This window comes from Mytilus galloprovincialis, chromosome 6, assembly GCF_965363235.1.
Source record: "Mytilus galloprovincialis chromosome 6, xbMytGall1.hap1.1, whole genome shotgun sequence".
Classification (NCBI taxonomy): Eukaryota; Metazoa; Mollusca; class Bivalvia; order Mytilida; family Mytilidae; genus Mytilus; species Mytilus galloprovincialis.
In genome coordinates this window covers 77,245,937-77,261,483 of record NC_134843.1, presented here as the reverse complement: position 1 = coordinate 77,261,483, position 15,547 = coordinate 77,245,937, and the positions used below count along the sequence as shown (strand labels likewise).

The 15,547-nt window shown below is 34.7% G+C and overlaps 1 protein-coding gene across 1 annotated transcript; it reads left to right on the top strand.

Annotated features, from left to right (window-relative positions):
- Positions 1 to 377: 377 nt before the first annotated feature.
- On the top strand, positions 378 to 9,033 carry LOC143080382 (uncharacterized). The gene is made up of 2 exons (XM_076256209.1): positions 378 to 498; positions 4,211 to 9,033. Exon 2 carries the CDS (start codon positions 4,358 to 4,360, stop codon positions 8,846 to 8,848), a length of 4,491 nt encoding a protein of 1,496 aa, XP_076112324.1. The 5' UTR covers positions 378 to 498; positions 4,211 to 4,357; the 3' UTR covers positions 8,849 to 9,033.
- Positions 9,034 to 15,547: the final 6,514 nt, after the last annotated feature.

The window sequence follows — 15,547 nt, the reverse complement described above, 5'->3', positions numbered from 1 at the left end:
CCAGTTTTCAGCGATTTTTGTGCAAATTAAAACTTTTATTTTGACCCCAAAATTTAAGAAAATTAGCCCACCGATTTCTGTCGATTTTTTAAATGGTCAATAGATCGAATCATAATACCAAGAAACCTTTTGTTGCAATTTCTTTGAGGTTGGGTGATTTTTTTTGGCTAGATTGACTGGACTATAAACAGAAAGGACAAAAATTATAATAATATATTAGGGTGAATGAATCACAGGTGTAAAGAATGAAACGATTTACCATGACCACCTTAAATTCTACCGAAGAAAAATACATGTTTAAATTGTCTTCTTTTGGTATGCGACGCCGTTCGTTAAAAGAAATAATTATTACTAAAACTAACATACAATCTATATATGTCATGTGACCATTTTGTGTAGTCACGTTTTAACTTGAACAAGGAAATAAAATACTACCCTGCTAGACATCCTAGATATGTTGTTCATCGGTGCTCAAATGTAATCAGTATTTATGAAAAGGTAAGTGATAATGGCCCTGAGTCTAAAGGTATATTGTCATGGACAGTTCGGGAACGCATTGGACAAACAATCTTTCGTTTATATTTTGACTATATAAAATGGCAGTGTTTACTTTACACGTCAACATTGACCCGTACAGACAAACATATGCACCTGGAAAAGTTTGTAACTTTAAAGGCATGTCAGATGTCATGACCCAGATTCTAGAAATGCCCTATTCTGTTCAGATATTCGCTCCTCTATTTATGCAGTTATCTTCGACGATAATAATAAATTATCGCTATTTTGTGCATTTTTCCTTTGATCTTTTTTTTTTTTTTGTGATAATTTTTCATCATGCTACTGCTTGAGATGGAAATTTATCGCTAGAAACTAAGGAGACACGTGGCGTTGCTAATGAAATTGACATGAAATTGACAACGTCGTCATAGGAAAAATGGCGATATACAGATTATCATTGGTCATCTCAACTTGACTCGATTGCTTTTCTCGCTTTCGCCGTACCGGCTCAAGCGAGAAAATCAATCTTGTTGAGATGATCAACGATAATTCCAAACTTTTTTTTTGTATCTACTGTAGGAACGATAAAAAGTACGTAGAAAATTCTGATTAAGAATTTATTTTCCTGAAACATAAAATTCATTTAATTTATCTAGGTCATTCAATGCCTCAAAAATTTGCCAGATGAAAAGTTTTACCAGAGGGTGTGGACGGGGGTTTACAGAATACAGAATAATTGGCAAAAAACATAAATAATAGAGAAGAATGATCGAGGTGCTCAATTTTAAATAATAAACTGAATAATGGGCAAAATATATATAGAATAGAGAAAATGGTCTAAAAAATGAAGAAAACCACCTCTTCCCATCCAACCAGACCCTCTTGTCTGCACTAACAGTAGTAATTTGTGTGGTGTAAACATGGCAATTTTAGCTAAAGGGTCCAACTGAACCTTATCCATGTTTTCATGTTCGACCATGCGGTACGGGATCTTCCTTGTTATCAAAAATGTACGAGTCTCTGAGTGTAGCATGTGTAGAGTATTCATCCACAGAGGGTACTTAACTTTCTATTTATGATGTAAATTTCTTTCACTTAATTACACGGATATACTGAACAACAGAAGGAACGCTCAACCGTTATATGTGAGTTGCAACTAGAAAATCACATGGCTTAATGTGATTGGTTAAAACGAAAACGAAAATCATAATTGGTTTAAGGAAAAAGAAGCCTGTTTACTGTCAAACAAAAAGGAGAACCAATAGTTGTTTCTGTTTCACATTTTTTGCTGTCTGAAATTTTAGGCTTTAAAAACGTGTTTCCTCTAACACTACAATTACTAATTTTCAGTACTTTTCTCAAATCATGTAAATGGAGGTTGGGAGGGTGACTTTGAAGTTGGTTGGGTTTTTTTTTTTGTGTTTTTTGGTTTTTGTTGTTGTTTTTGATTGGGGGGGGGGTCATATTTGAACAAATACTATTAAAATCGAACTGTTTTCAGTATTGCGACCAGTAAAAAAACGATTGAAAATAAATCTTCAACCTCATTTCCAACCTTTACTTCACAGCATTTTAAAGGATAGTATTACACTTAAATATTGTAATTGGTCTTATCAAAAAACTCAGACCTTTGATTTTTTGACATTTTCACAAGCACATTTCCTTGTCTGATTGAATCTGAATGTTTGCTTCATAAATGCTTGTATATTTTTCTTTCCAAATTTAAATCGGTTACAAGCAAAGGCTAAAATGTCAAAAAATAAATTTTAAATTCAAGTAGGCCTCGCCGCCTGCAAAGAGATGTTCTGTTTCTTGTGTTTCTCAGTATATGATTTTTTTTATTTATCAAAGTCAAGTGACAAATGTGTCATTTATATATATTCTGGACCAGACCAATTAAGGAATTCAAACACACTTTGGTTGATTAGAAAGTAAGCAGACAGGGAATTGCAGAAATTTTATAGACAGCTAAAATTAAAAATACTAAAAGGTCAAAAATTTGTCTTGCAATAATTAATCTACGAAAAGTAGCCGTGGTGTTTTAATACGTCAGCATCATCAGACAGGCCCGAAATGTATTTAAAAATCATCAGCAATGCGTGCTTGCAATATGTCCAGCTCTAGATCGTCCATGGCCTATAAATATGTGAAAAATAAAACAGAAACTAAGATCGCTATCAAAATCAATTACGTATATACAAGAATTGTTCCTTGATATGTTTGACGTGTCAAGAGCATATAACTATCTTCGCACTTGCCAGCATAAAACTAAACCAGTCAACTGTTTAAAAAAAAACCATCAAAATCACCAGACCTATAGTTTAGATTGTAAGATAACGTTTCCTGGTTTAAAGTCACGCTCTGGATATAAGGCCAAAAAAAAAAATATATGTCTGTTTCCTGCTTCCAAGGCAAATAAATCAGGGTCGGTAGGTCGGGATTTTTTTTTTTTTTTTTTTTTTTTTTTTATTATTTTTGCAGTCCCTGTCAGATTTGCAGTCGGTTACATGTCATGTTTGGTTAGGGTCCTGTACCCCAAAATGATTTAATCCCTTTAAAGAAGCTTTAATTGAATAATCCTCCCAGTGCTGACATTTTTTAAACCTTAATTGTAGCACATTTGTGCTGGGAGCAGCCATTTTGATTGTTTTGGCATAGTAAAATACGGATCTGGATCGGACCGGAAATGATTTTTTCCGGACCGGAAACGATTTTTTTCCGGATTTAAATAAAAAGATCTAGGGTCGGGGGGTTTGAGTCAGGGTCGGTCGGGAAACAGGAAACAGACATATATTTTTTTTTGGCCTAATACCACAATGTATAACGTACTATACGAGTTCATAGACATGATTTTGTTTGTTAATACCACAATTTCTAAAGGCCAACTGTATCTGTATCGATATAAATTTTGCCAATGTAGGCACACCTCCAAAGGTGCAGTATGCTAAAATGTTATTAACAGTTCTTTTTTTTTCTTTGTTGCTATTATTGTTCGCTTATATCTCTCATTAGATCAACAAGCTATGGTTGGGCTTCTGTTGCTTTCTATTGAAATCAACGACTTCTGATGGCTCATGTTTTATTTTAGCTTAAATGTAAACGCTTCGAGAATTTATTTACATAACAATTCATGAATTAATAAATAGAAGACCTCTGAATGTAAAATGTTTAATGTTATAATGGTACACTGTCACTGAGTACCGTTTTATGACAATCACGTATATACCGTGATATTCTTTTTCTCTAGCACAATGCATATAATATACCAAAATATTAAATTAAAATCAGGTGCTAATTTGATAAATGATTCAATTGTGTATTTTTAGTCTCAACAAATAGATTCAAATACAAAGTTTTTTCATAAAATGAGATTCAGAGAAATGAACATAAATCATAAACATGATAAAAACATTTGCATTGTAGGCACCAATCTTAAACAGATTTATGAGAGACTTTTAAGACACAATATACATGTATACATATTGTATAAACATATTTTTTTTACACAATTACATTTAAAATTTAAAGTATACATTTATACTAAATGAAAGTAAAATATTTGTTTCTATAAGAACTAGTGAAATAAAATACTGTTTCTTCTCAATAAAACATTGTTGCGGGTTTTTGGCAACAATAGCAGCAATATTGTCGTTATTAAATAAAAATATTAATGTTTCGCTAAATACTTACACCAGTTATTTTTTTTGTACAGGTCATTTTGACAGAACTGTTGAGGTTAATAAGAAAAACAATAAGGTGGAGGACCGTTGCCATCGGAAGTTTGTAACAAAAGACAATGAAATAGTGTTCAGTGTGAAAAGAAAGACCGAAGTTCATAGTAGATATATCATCGAGTAAAATGTCACATACGGGTCATAGTCCTGAATCACGTGACCGAGATGCAGGCAATAAAATCTATAACTCTAAACTCGTTCTTACAAAACTCAAAACAGCTATAATCTCAGGACAAAAGAATGTCTCTAAAACATTTTCACTGCAAGAAAATAATGATTCTTCTAAGCCACCGACGGGACGATACGATGATAAAGTCTTCAGCTCGATTGTTTGTATTACGAAAATCCACAATGATAAAATTACGGAAAACTCAGAACAAAACCGTGCTTCAAAAACAGTTACACCAATACTGCAAACTGGTTCTAACATGCAGACAGGACAAAATAGGGATCAAATGCTAAACCCTGTGGTTTGCCTCGTTAAGATCCACACAAATAAAGTATCAGAAAACCCAAAACAGGAGCATGCTCCAAAAACGGAAACGCGTATACTGCAAAATAGTTCAAACCTGCAGACAGGACAAAATGGGAATAAAAGGCTTAACCTTAACCCTGTGGTTTGCCTTGCTAAGATTGAAACAAATGAAGTTACGAAAAAATCAGAACAAAGGCATGCTTCAAAAACAGAAACGCCCAAACTGCAAAAAAGCTTAAACATGCAGACAGGAAAACATGGGGATAAAATGATTAACCCAGTGGTATGTCTTGCTAAAATCAACACTGATATGATAACGAAAAAGTCTGAACAAACACATGCTTCCAAAACAGTAACGCCAATACTGCAAAATAGTTCAAACTTGCAGACCGTACAACATAGTGATAACATTTTTGATGCCATGGTTAGTCTTACTAGAATCAACACTGATGAAATTCCGGAAATGTCAAAACAAACGTATGCTTCAAAAACAGTAACGCCAATACAACAAAATGGTTCTAATCTGAAGACAGGACAAAATGATGATAAAATGTTCAATTCGGTAGTTTGTCTCACTAACATTAAAGTGAATAAAGTCTCAAACATTTCTGAACAAACAGTTTCATCACAACCAGAAGCACACGAGCTACAAGATGATCCTAATCTGCAGACAGGACAATTTAGAGACAAAATGTTTAGTTCTGTAGTGTGTCTCTCTAAAATCAAACATACTGAGAGGTCAGGAATAAATACTTTTCCCACGGACATACTACCGACAAAAACTTTGGTCAATTTAGAGTCAATGCCTATTCCTAGCACAGAAAATAATCTCAAAGATGAAAAGTACATTCCAAAAGGCAGAACCAAATCACCTAAACGACAAATTGAAAATGTAGATCCTAAACTTTACAATTCAGTGGTATTTCTGAACAGAATCGAAGTCAATGATAAATTGGAAAATAATCTTTCGAAAGGAAAGTCGATAAAAAGGCTTATCGAGTCGAAATCGAAAAGTCGGCCAATAAGGATAAACATCGATAACAAAATGAAACATAAAAAGTTAAAACCGAGATTGAAGCTCGACAATTTAGCGTCCAAAATACTGAAATCAAATGACTCCACAAAACAAGGCCTTCCAAAAGCTACTCGCAAAGCAATCGAATTGCATGATCATAGCGACATAACTAAACCCGATAAAATATCCGAAACAATCGATAAAGACGATATAACAAAGGCATCCAAAACGGACGAAACGCCCATGACAAACAATCTAAATGATTCATCTGATATAATCCAACTAGATGATTCATTCGAGATAAATATATCCGATGACAACCAATCAAATGTTTCATCTGAGATCAGCCAGCCAAATGATTCATACGGGATAAACCAACCAGATGATTCGTCCGAAAAAATTCAGTCAAAAGATTCACCCGAGATAATCCACTCAGACGATTCATCCGAGATAATCCACTCAGACGATTCACCCGAGATAATCCGACAAGATGATTCAGTCGAAATAATCCAGTCCGGTGATTTAGTAAAAATAATCGAATCAGAAGATTCACCCAAGATAATCCAACAAAACAATTCACCCAAGATAATCATACCAGATGATTTACCCGATATAATCCACTCAGACGATTCACCAAAGATAACCCGACAAGATGATTCAATCGAAATAATCCAGTCAGATGATTCAGTTGAGATAATCCAATCAGACGGTTCACCCACGATCATCCAACAACTAGAAACTATAGAGATATTCAAACGAGCTGATTTATCTAAGACAAATGAAGCAGGAGATACATGTAAGGCATCCCAATCACAGGATACACCAATCATAATTGAACTAGACGATTCTTCAGACAGACCAAATAATACATCCGGGGTATTCGAATCAGACGAACCAGACGTAGAAATACAAATGAGTAATACAACTGAAACGGACCCTAAAATTAACATCAGCCAAAAAGACCAACCAACTGGTTCTACCAGAGCAATCCAATCGAGTAAGTCAAGCGATTCATCTGAATCACTCCAATTATTTGAAAAAATTAAACCAATACCAATAATCCGATCAAGTGATTCAAACAAGCAAGTGAAACCGGATCAATCAAAAAAAATGTCAAATTCCAAAGTCTCTTCTAAAAGATCAAAAGAATCCGACAACCTTAAGAAATTAGACAAGAACTATGATTTAAAGCATACGGGCCAATCAAAGAAGCTGAAACAAAATGATTCAAGAGACAATGATAATAGTGGACAATCGAACAAAAGAGATATTGGAAAGCACACAGTCGCCACGAATGATATAAAACCAACAACTAAACCTGCAGATTCAACCGGAAGTGATGGAAAATCCACCCGTAAAATATTTGTTTGTGATATTTGCAATAAAAAACTTCGTGATCCACGTTCATTTAGGTACCACATGCAAAGACACAGTGGAGTTACAAAATTTGTTTGTAAAATTTGTAACAAAGATTTTGCAGCTAAAAATGCTTTGGAAAAACATAAACAAACACACGATGGTATTAAACCCTTTCAGTGCCTTACATGCAACAAGAGCTTCTCCCAAAAGGTCAACTTACAAACGCATGAAAGGATCCATTCGGGGATTAAACCATTTAAATGTGAATATTGTGATAAAGCATTTGGCCGGAAGCATCATTTAGATGTCCACGTGATGACACATACTGGCGAACGTTCTTGCAAATGCACCGTATGCGACAAAGCATTTATAGATAAAAGCCACTTGAGAGTACACATGCGCGTTCATACTGGGGAAAAGCCTTATAAGTGTACTTTATGCTCTAAGAGTTTCAGCAGACTCGGTTCTTTTAAAGACCACAAGTCCATCCACACCGGCGACAAGCCATACTCCTGTGATATTTGCTCAATGACTTTCAGATTGCAAATAGCGTTGAACACCCATAAGGGAACACATGCAGAGAAAAACAGTGTTACTTGCAAACACTGTGGAAAAGGTTTTAAACACATCAGTTACATGAGAAAACATATCTCTGAAATGCATATAGGATTTAGAAAGCACATTTGCAAACTATGCGATAAAACATTTAAAAGAGCGTACCATTTAAAATATCATATGATGGTACATTATGGCATCAAACCGTATCAGTGTGAACAATGTGGAAGAAAATTCAGTGACAAAAAGAAATTGAAAGAACACATTTGGCTGCACACTGGTGAAAAACCCCATCAATGTACCTACTGTGACAAAAAATTTCGATTGAGAACGGTTTTAAAACATCATATCTATTCACATACCAAGGAACGGCCTCATAAGTGCACTGTTTGTAATAAAGGCTTCACTTTGTCATTTAATTTGAAGAATCACATGAATATTCATACTGGTGAACGCCCATATAATTGTAAACTGTGTGGAATGACCTTCGTTTTCAACCATCTAAGGAAACATTTACGCTTTCATTGTAAAATGCGGAACAGCAGTGAAAATACTAATGACAAATCACTTGACGGAGGTGCGTCTGCGTCAGAAAAAAATAAAATGACAACCGGACATAAAGATCGTAAAGGTCGTGCTACGGAAAAGGGAACACAAACCTACGTCTGCAACGTTTGTAACAAAGAACTTAGAACTAGTGTAGATCTGCGTGTTCACACAAGAACGCATACAGGCGAACGTCCTTTCCAATGTGTTATCTGCAAAAAATCATTTATGCGAACTTCAGAATTGAAAGAACATACCAAACGACATTCTCAGTCGGCAGTGGCGCGACCTTGGTCATGTGATGTGTGTCAGAAAACATTTGCTTATAAATCTATCCTAAATAAACACATGATGGTTCATACTGGCGACAGGCCATATAAATGTGAAGAATGTGGACAGGATTTTGTGTTCGAGGCCTCATTAACGAGTCATTATAGAAATCATGCTGGCATCAAGCCTTATAAATGCAGTCACTGCGAGAAGATGTTCATTACTCTATCTCAATTAAAAAGGCACGAATTTATCCATACTGGCCTTAAACCACACTCCTGTGATCAATGCGAAAAATCATTCGGTAGAAAGGATCAACTGAAATCACATAAGCATAAAGTTCATTCAAAAAGTAAGTGTTTAGCCAAGAAAAAAGAACAAAAGGACGATTGTTAATCTTGCTTGATTTCTTGAAGACATTGCCATTGAAAAATACGATTTTGTTTCTGCAAATGAATAATGAAATAACAACAAGTGCATGTTTTATCAAAATTTGTAAATATTTTTAGCAATACTTGATATTGTTAAAATTTAAATGTAGAAAAAATAAAGGTTATAAAAAATAAAATGTGCAAAACATATATATTGGTCCATTGAAAAACGACACCTGCTACTGCACAGGGAGTATATTCCTCTTTCTTAACTTACAATGTACCTCGAGCAAAAGTCAGGTAAGCATATAGGACAATGTTGAAAATGGTGCGTAACGTTTTCCACAATCTTGAGTTTTTTTTTGTAATGTGTTGTGTTTTGAAACTGTTGATTGTTGCCTATAAGTACATTTAAATTTATGTTTGAAAATAAGAATATGCCTGATGATTGCCTATGAGACAACTCTTCACCAGAGACCAAATGTCATAGAATTTTGCAACCATAGGTCACCATACGGGCATCAACAATGAGCAAAACCCATACCGTATAGTCCGTTATAATAGCCCCGAAATGATAAATGTTAAGCAATTCAAACGAGAAAACTGAAGACCTGATATTTATTTACAAAATAATGACCCAAAAAAAAGATATTCGGCACCAGAAGACAGCCACTGAATTACAGACCCCTGACTTGGGAAAATCACGTACAGAATGAGGCAGAATTAAACAAATAAGTAAATGCCAAACTAGTCGGTTTCCCGGCCGTTATTGAAATTCTTGACAATACTTAATATTTGTATATTCCGAAGCATACTGAATATTTTACGGAGGGTACCAACCTAATGCCAAACCCTCCCCCTAACCTGAAATTCAGTTGGAACGGGTATGCTTTATCTTAGATTGTACGTTTTGTTCATTGCCATCTTTGTATTTTCTCCCCGCATTTAGATAAACAAATGCTAAAACAGGAAGCATATTTCGCTAAGTTAACGCAAGAAATCGATTGATTAACGATAGTTTGTATATGTCCGGGAACAAGCAAAAAAAATAAATTTAGATTTATATGTGCCATTCGACAAATTATTATTTTCATATATACATCGGGCATACAATATTCTATGAAAGTTTTAATGATGGAAGATGATGGTAAAACTAACAAAACATGAATAAATTATTGGAAATACAGATTTATCGCAATCGATTATTACCTATGATATGCCGTTCTATCACACAAGTATTTCATTTTTCCAAAGCTGGTTCGACGTGATTATTATTTATCCACCCGGAACACTCAAACAAGCTTCCATTAGCGAGACTATTTGAAAGGTCTCATAACATCATGTAGATAAAACTATGAATGGAAGTGGACATCAAACAGCCGAAGGCCACCATTGGGTATTCAACACACTGAGAAAATCTCTCGCCATGAGGCGGGCTTTAGCGGCCTCTAAAAAAATATGTGTACTATTTCAGCGTACAGAAACGTCATACTAGCTAAACTTCTAAACATGTAAATACTTAAATTAAAAAAAAACATACAAGACTAACAAAGGCCAGAAACTCGTGACTTGGGATAGGCGTAAAAATGAGGCGGGGTTAAACAATGTTTTATGAGATCTCAACCCATTGTACATTCAAAGCAATATACATTGGTATTAAATATTGATGATAGTCTCGAACATTTCAAAACAAATTAAAATGCCTAGATAAAACACCTATCGACACATTCAATCGCCTATCATTCGATTTTGTTTCTCATTGTTTGTTTGTCTTTTTTGAAGTAAACAGTTGTTAGTGGTTGGTGAATAAAAAAATATAATGAATAAAGATTAGAATATGTGGTATAAGTTATAGTTATTGACCAAGCAAGTCGGTATATGTCATTTAATCTGCACAGCACGAGATGACCCAATTGGGTCATCTCGTGCTTTGCAGATTAAATTACATATACCGATTTGATTGGCCAATAACTGTTTTAACACATGACGCAATCAATTACGTGAACGTTTTAGAAATGTAGACGTTATTCTGCAATCCACGTAACTCGGAAAGTTTCTTGTAGGGTAAAGAAAGGGGGAAATACGACTTTGGTAAGTTTTAAATTTAACTCTCCGCCAGAGACTAAACATGCTAAATGACACAGAAGACAAATGTAGGGTCACCGTACGGCCTTCAACAATTAGCAAAACATATACCACATAGTCAAATATAAAAGGCACCGAATTGAGAAATGTTAAACAATTCAAACGAGAAAACTGAAGGTCTGAATTATGAACAAAAAAATGATAAACGAAAAACAAATATAAACTAGATTTGCAATTGCAAGCAATAGCGGATGGCACCCTTCCCCTATTGCCAGGTGAGCAATAGCCATGGTAACGGCGGCCATTTTGGAAATTCCAAACTCAAAAGTCAAGTCTACATTAGCTGAGCAACATTTGTTAAAAGTTTCAATAAATTTGAAGCATTTTGAAGTTTTTTGGTATTTTTGCTGTTTCCATGGTAACGGCGGCCATTTTGAATATGCCAAAGTCAAACCCCGGCTGCAATTTTTCCCTCCACAATCATATACCATTTAATGTCTCTAGAATAAATTAAACATTGATGTTCTAGAATGTTCTGTGAAAATTCAAAGTTTTGACCTTTTTGCATTGTTTCCATGGTAACAACAGCGATTTTGGAAATTCCAACGCCAAATTCCACATCTTCCAATGTTGCTCATCGTTACTGTGAAGTTTCATTAAGTTTGGAACATTTTGAGATTTTTGAATTTTTTGGAGTAGTTTCCATGGCAACATAGTAGTTCCAATGAGTGCCAAAATCATCCAACACCTGTATATAGTGGGCACCTACATTGTATTAAAATATAATGATTCTGAGTTAAATAGTATCCAAAAAGTTCAACAAAACAAAAAACTGGATTTTTTCACATTTGTTCCGTTTCCATGGTAACGGCAGCCATCTTGAAAGTGCCACCCCCAAAAAGCAAATCTTCATTTGGTGGTTAACAATATGGTATAGTTCCATCTTCTTGTGGCCATTCATATGAGAGTTCCAGACTGGACAAAAATGTGTGGAAGAAAAATAATAAAAACTAGAATTGCCATTGCAAGCAATAGCGGATGTCACCCTTCCCCCTATTGCCACTAAGTTGCAGCCATTTCAGAATTGTTGAACAGTGAATGCACATATATGCATGGCAATACATCTTTCTGTAAATTTTCAGTACATTCACAGCATTTTAAAAAATTTACATTTCTGCCGTTTCCATGGCAACGGCAGCCATTTTGAAAATTTCAAAGTCAAAAGCCTCATCATTACTTGTTAGTTAACAATAATATCAAGTTTTATTAAGTTCAAAGCATTTTGAGAATTTTTGACTTTTTTGCAGTTTCCATGGCAACGGTGGCCATTTTGGAAATTCCAAAGTCAAAAGTATCATCCAGACTTGCCAGTCAACAATCGTATTAAGTGAGATCAATTTAGGAGCATTTTGAAATTTTTGAAATATTTGGTCCTGTATCCATGGTAACAGAAGAGTTCCAATGATTGTCAAAATCATTCAAAAGCTGTATATAGTGAACAACTATATTGTGTAAAAATTTGATGATTTCAAGTTGTAGCATACCAAAATTATTTACCAAACCCTGAGGTTTTTAGAGCATTTTGACACTTATGCACTGTTTCCATGGTAACGGCAGACATTTTGGAAATTCCAACGCCAAATTACGCATCTACCAAAGTTGCTCATCGTTACTATGAAGTTTCAAAAAATTTGGAGCATTTTGAAATTTTTGAAATTTTTGGGGTAGTTTCCATGGCAACATAGTGGTTCCAATGATTGCCAATATCATCCAAAACCAATATATGGCTGGCTACTACACTGTGATAAAATATGATGATTCTGAGTTTAAGCATCTCTAAATTATTCACAAAACCAAAAACTGGAATTTTTCACAATTGTTCCGTTTCCATGGAAACGGCAGCCATTTTTTATGGTCTTAGACCCTACTGCAACCCGAAATTTTGTGTTCCTCCTTATAGTGAATTATCATTAAGATTGGTTCCATTTTACTCCAAAAAACCTGTCGGACAAAAAAAGGTGGAAGAATAATAATAATAACAAAGAAACATAAGAAAAGCAATATGTCACCCGACATTGTCGATCGGGTGACATAAAAACAAAAAGAAACGTAGAATAACAATATGTCACCCAAACTCCGTTTAGGGTGCCATAAATACAGCAACAAACGACAACCACTGAATTACATGACTTTTGACCTGTGACGGGTATGTGCAGAATGTTGCGGGGTTGAAGTAGTTGTAAGGCGCACTAACCCTTCGTCTAAACCGGTAAACTGATGAACCATAAAACAAAACTATAATCAAAGCACTGACTTCTACTTTGGATGACCCCAAGATCTGATGTCTGTCAAATAAATAGTACAGAACTCAATCTCCCTGTAGACTGTTTATAAGAAATCACTTACATTGATATTCTTACGTTTTGTATCATATATTTGCATAAAATTGAATACTAGTATGATAATATATCAAACAGTTGACATCGAATGGGACAACTGAAAGAGAAAAGTATAAGGCACTGTCTAAACGCAAGAAAATAAATTATGTAAAATGTTCACAGTCCGATAAAATGTCATACAGACGTCATATATCGCGAATACATTCCATTTCCAACAAGTTCAAGAGTATATAAAAGTTCGATTTGACTTTGAATTCAAAGGGTACTAGGGTCAATTGCAACCTGAATCTGTTTCATAATATCGACAAAACATAAAATCTTTGCCTAGATTCACAGTAAAAGACATTGTTACATTGATATGGGAAATTCTAAAACAGATAATCAGACGCAAGTTATTCGTAATGTCTGAATATTACACAAAACCGCAACTATGTCTTCAAAACTTTGAGTAATCTTGAATATAATTTCGAAAGAATTTAACGTAAAATTACACCTCAATGAAAAATGAATCAATATCCTAAACCATCAGTTACATGTACACCGTAGATATATAATAGTCTATATAAAAAAGAAGATGTGGTATGTTTTCGAATGAGACAATTCTCCACAAGAGACCAAATGACACAGACATTAACAGCTTTAGGTCATCGTATGGCCTCCAACAATCAGCAAAGCCAATTCTGCATAGTCAGTTATACAAGGTTCCGAAATCACATATGTAAACCAATTCAAACGATAAAGCTGACGGCCTAATTAATTTATATATGCATGTATAAAAAATAAATGAACGAAAAACAAATATGTTACACAGCAACAAACGACAACCAATGAACAAGACACAACCACGGGTTAATTTAGACACATGCATGCGCATTTGACAAGAAAAAACAATTAAGAGAAGGGGAAAACATGATGAATGGAGCAATCCAATTTTTCTATTCTATCCGTCTTTTTAAAATAAACCTTTTATAGTTTATTAATATCAAACTTTCATATTACTACTCGGATATATATACCTCAAGTTTTTAAAAATAAGTGATACTCAAGATTGGTAATTTTAACCGTTGATCATGTAAGAAAATGGATGTGTATTAATGTTATTCACCTCCGTCAGCACGCCTGATTATTTGCGTTATCTGATATAGTACTGGCTATTTTAACAATGATATGAAAATTAACTTCTATCAGAAGTAGATAATCTTAATTAGGTAGCAATTCTGATTTTATAGCAAATATGACATCATGAAATCAAGCGACAAGTTTTTGCACGCGTAGGTTTATTTCCTCGGGTTGAAAACGTGTTTAAAAAACAACAAAAAAAGTAGCCCTTTAATTCCCATTGATACTGAGCATTACAACGGACTCCCTCAAGGTCATCCGAGTGAAAATCAGTTGACAGGGCTTAAGTAATAGTTATCCCATGAGGACGCGATGTGTCAGTGTAAGATCACCACGACGGCCGGAGGCCAGAGGGTGATCTAACACTGATACACTTAGTCCGATTTTACATCCCAGCTGTTTTAGATTAGACGAAAAACCATTTACAATTCATAAAATCTAGTTTAGAATGCCACACAACCATTATAATATACTTTATATATTACTATATGATGTATACCCTTTATGACCTCCGAACACGATGAGCTGATATCAAACAATATAAACTCGCCCCACTGGCCAATCGGCACACACTATATCGCCACTTTATAAAAAAAAATCGCCTCACTCTTGTTTACCGACTCGCCCCACTAATGAAAAAGTGTAAAATTAATTTAAACAATCAGTCTGACAACTCACTTATAAACGAAAAGGGTTCAAACCCCACTGAATAAAGGTGTGCCAACTCGCCCCACATATAAAAATATCTTGCTTCCTTTAAGTATGTTAAATTACTGATAGTTCGTATCCAGTCGTCCTGGTGTACTGGTGTGTATCGTAGCTTGATATGCTAAAGATGTTGAGTTCGAATCCAAGCATATACACTGGATTTTTTTCTACGTGAATTTTGACAAATAGTCTTTTCCGTATAATTAATTATAAGTTTTAAAGTGGATTTGACATTCCCGCCAAAATGTTACAGAACAAAGGAAAGCTTGCATAACAAAGAAACTCAAACTGGGGTGATCCGGCTCAGATCACCCCTGGTAGAACAAAGGAGCTGGGATAAAATTCATCAGATAGATACACAGCAAAACAAATCTAACACAGACGTGGCAGGGTACTTGTACATTGTACATCCC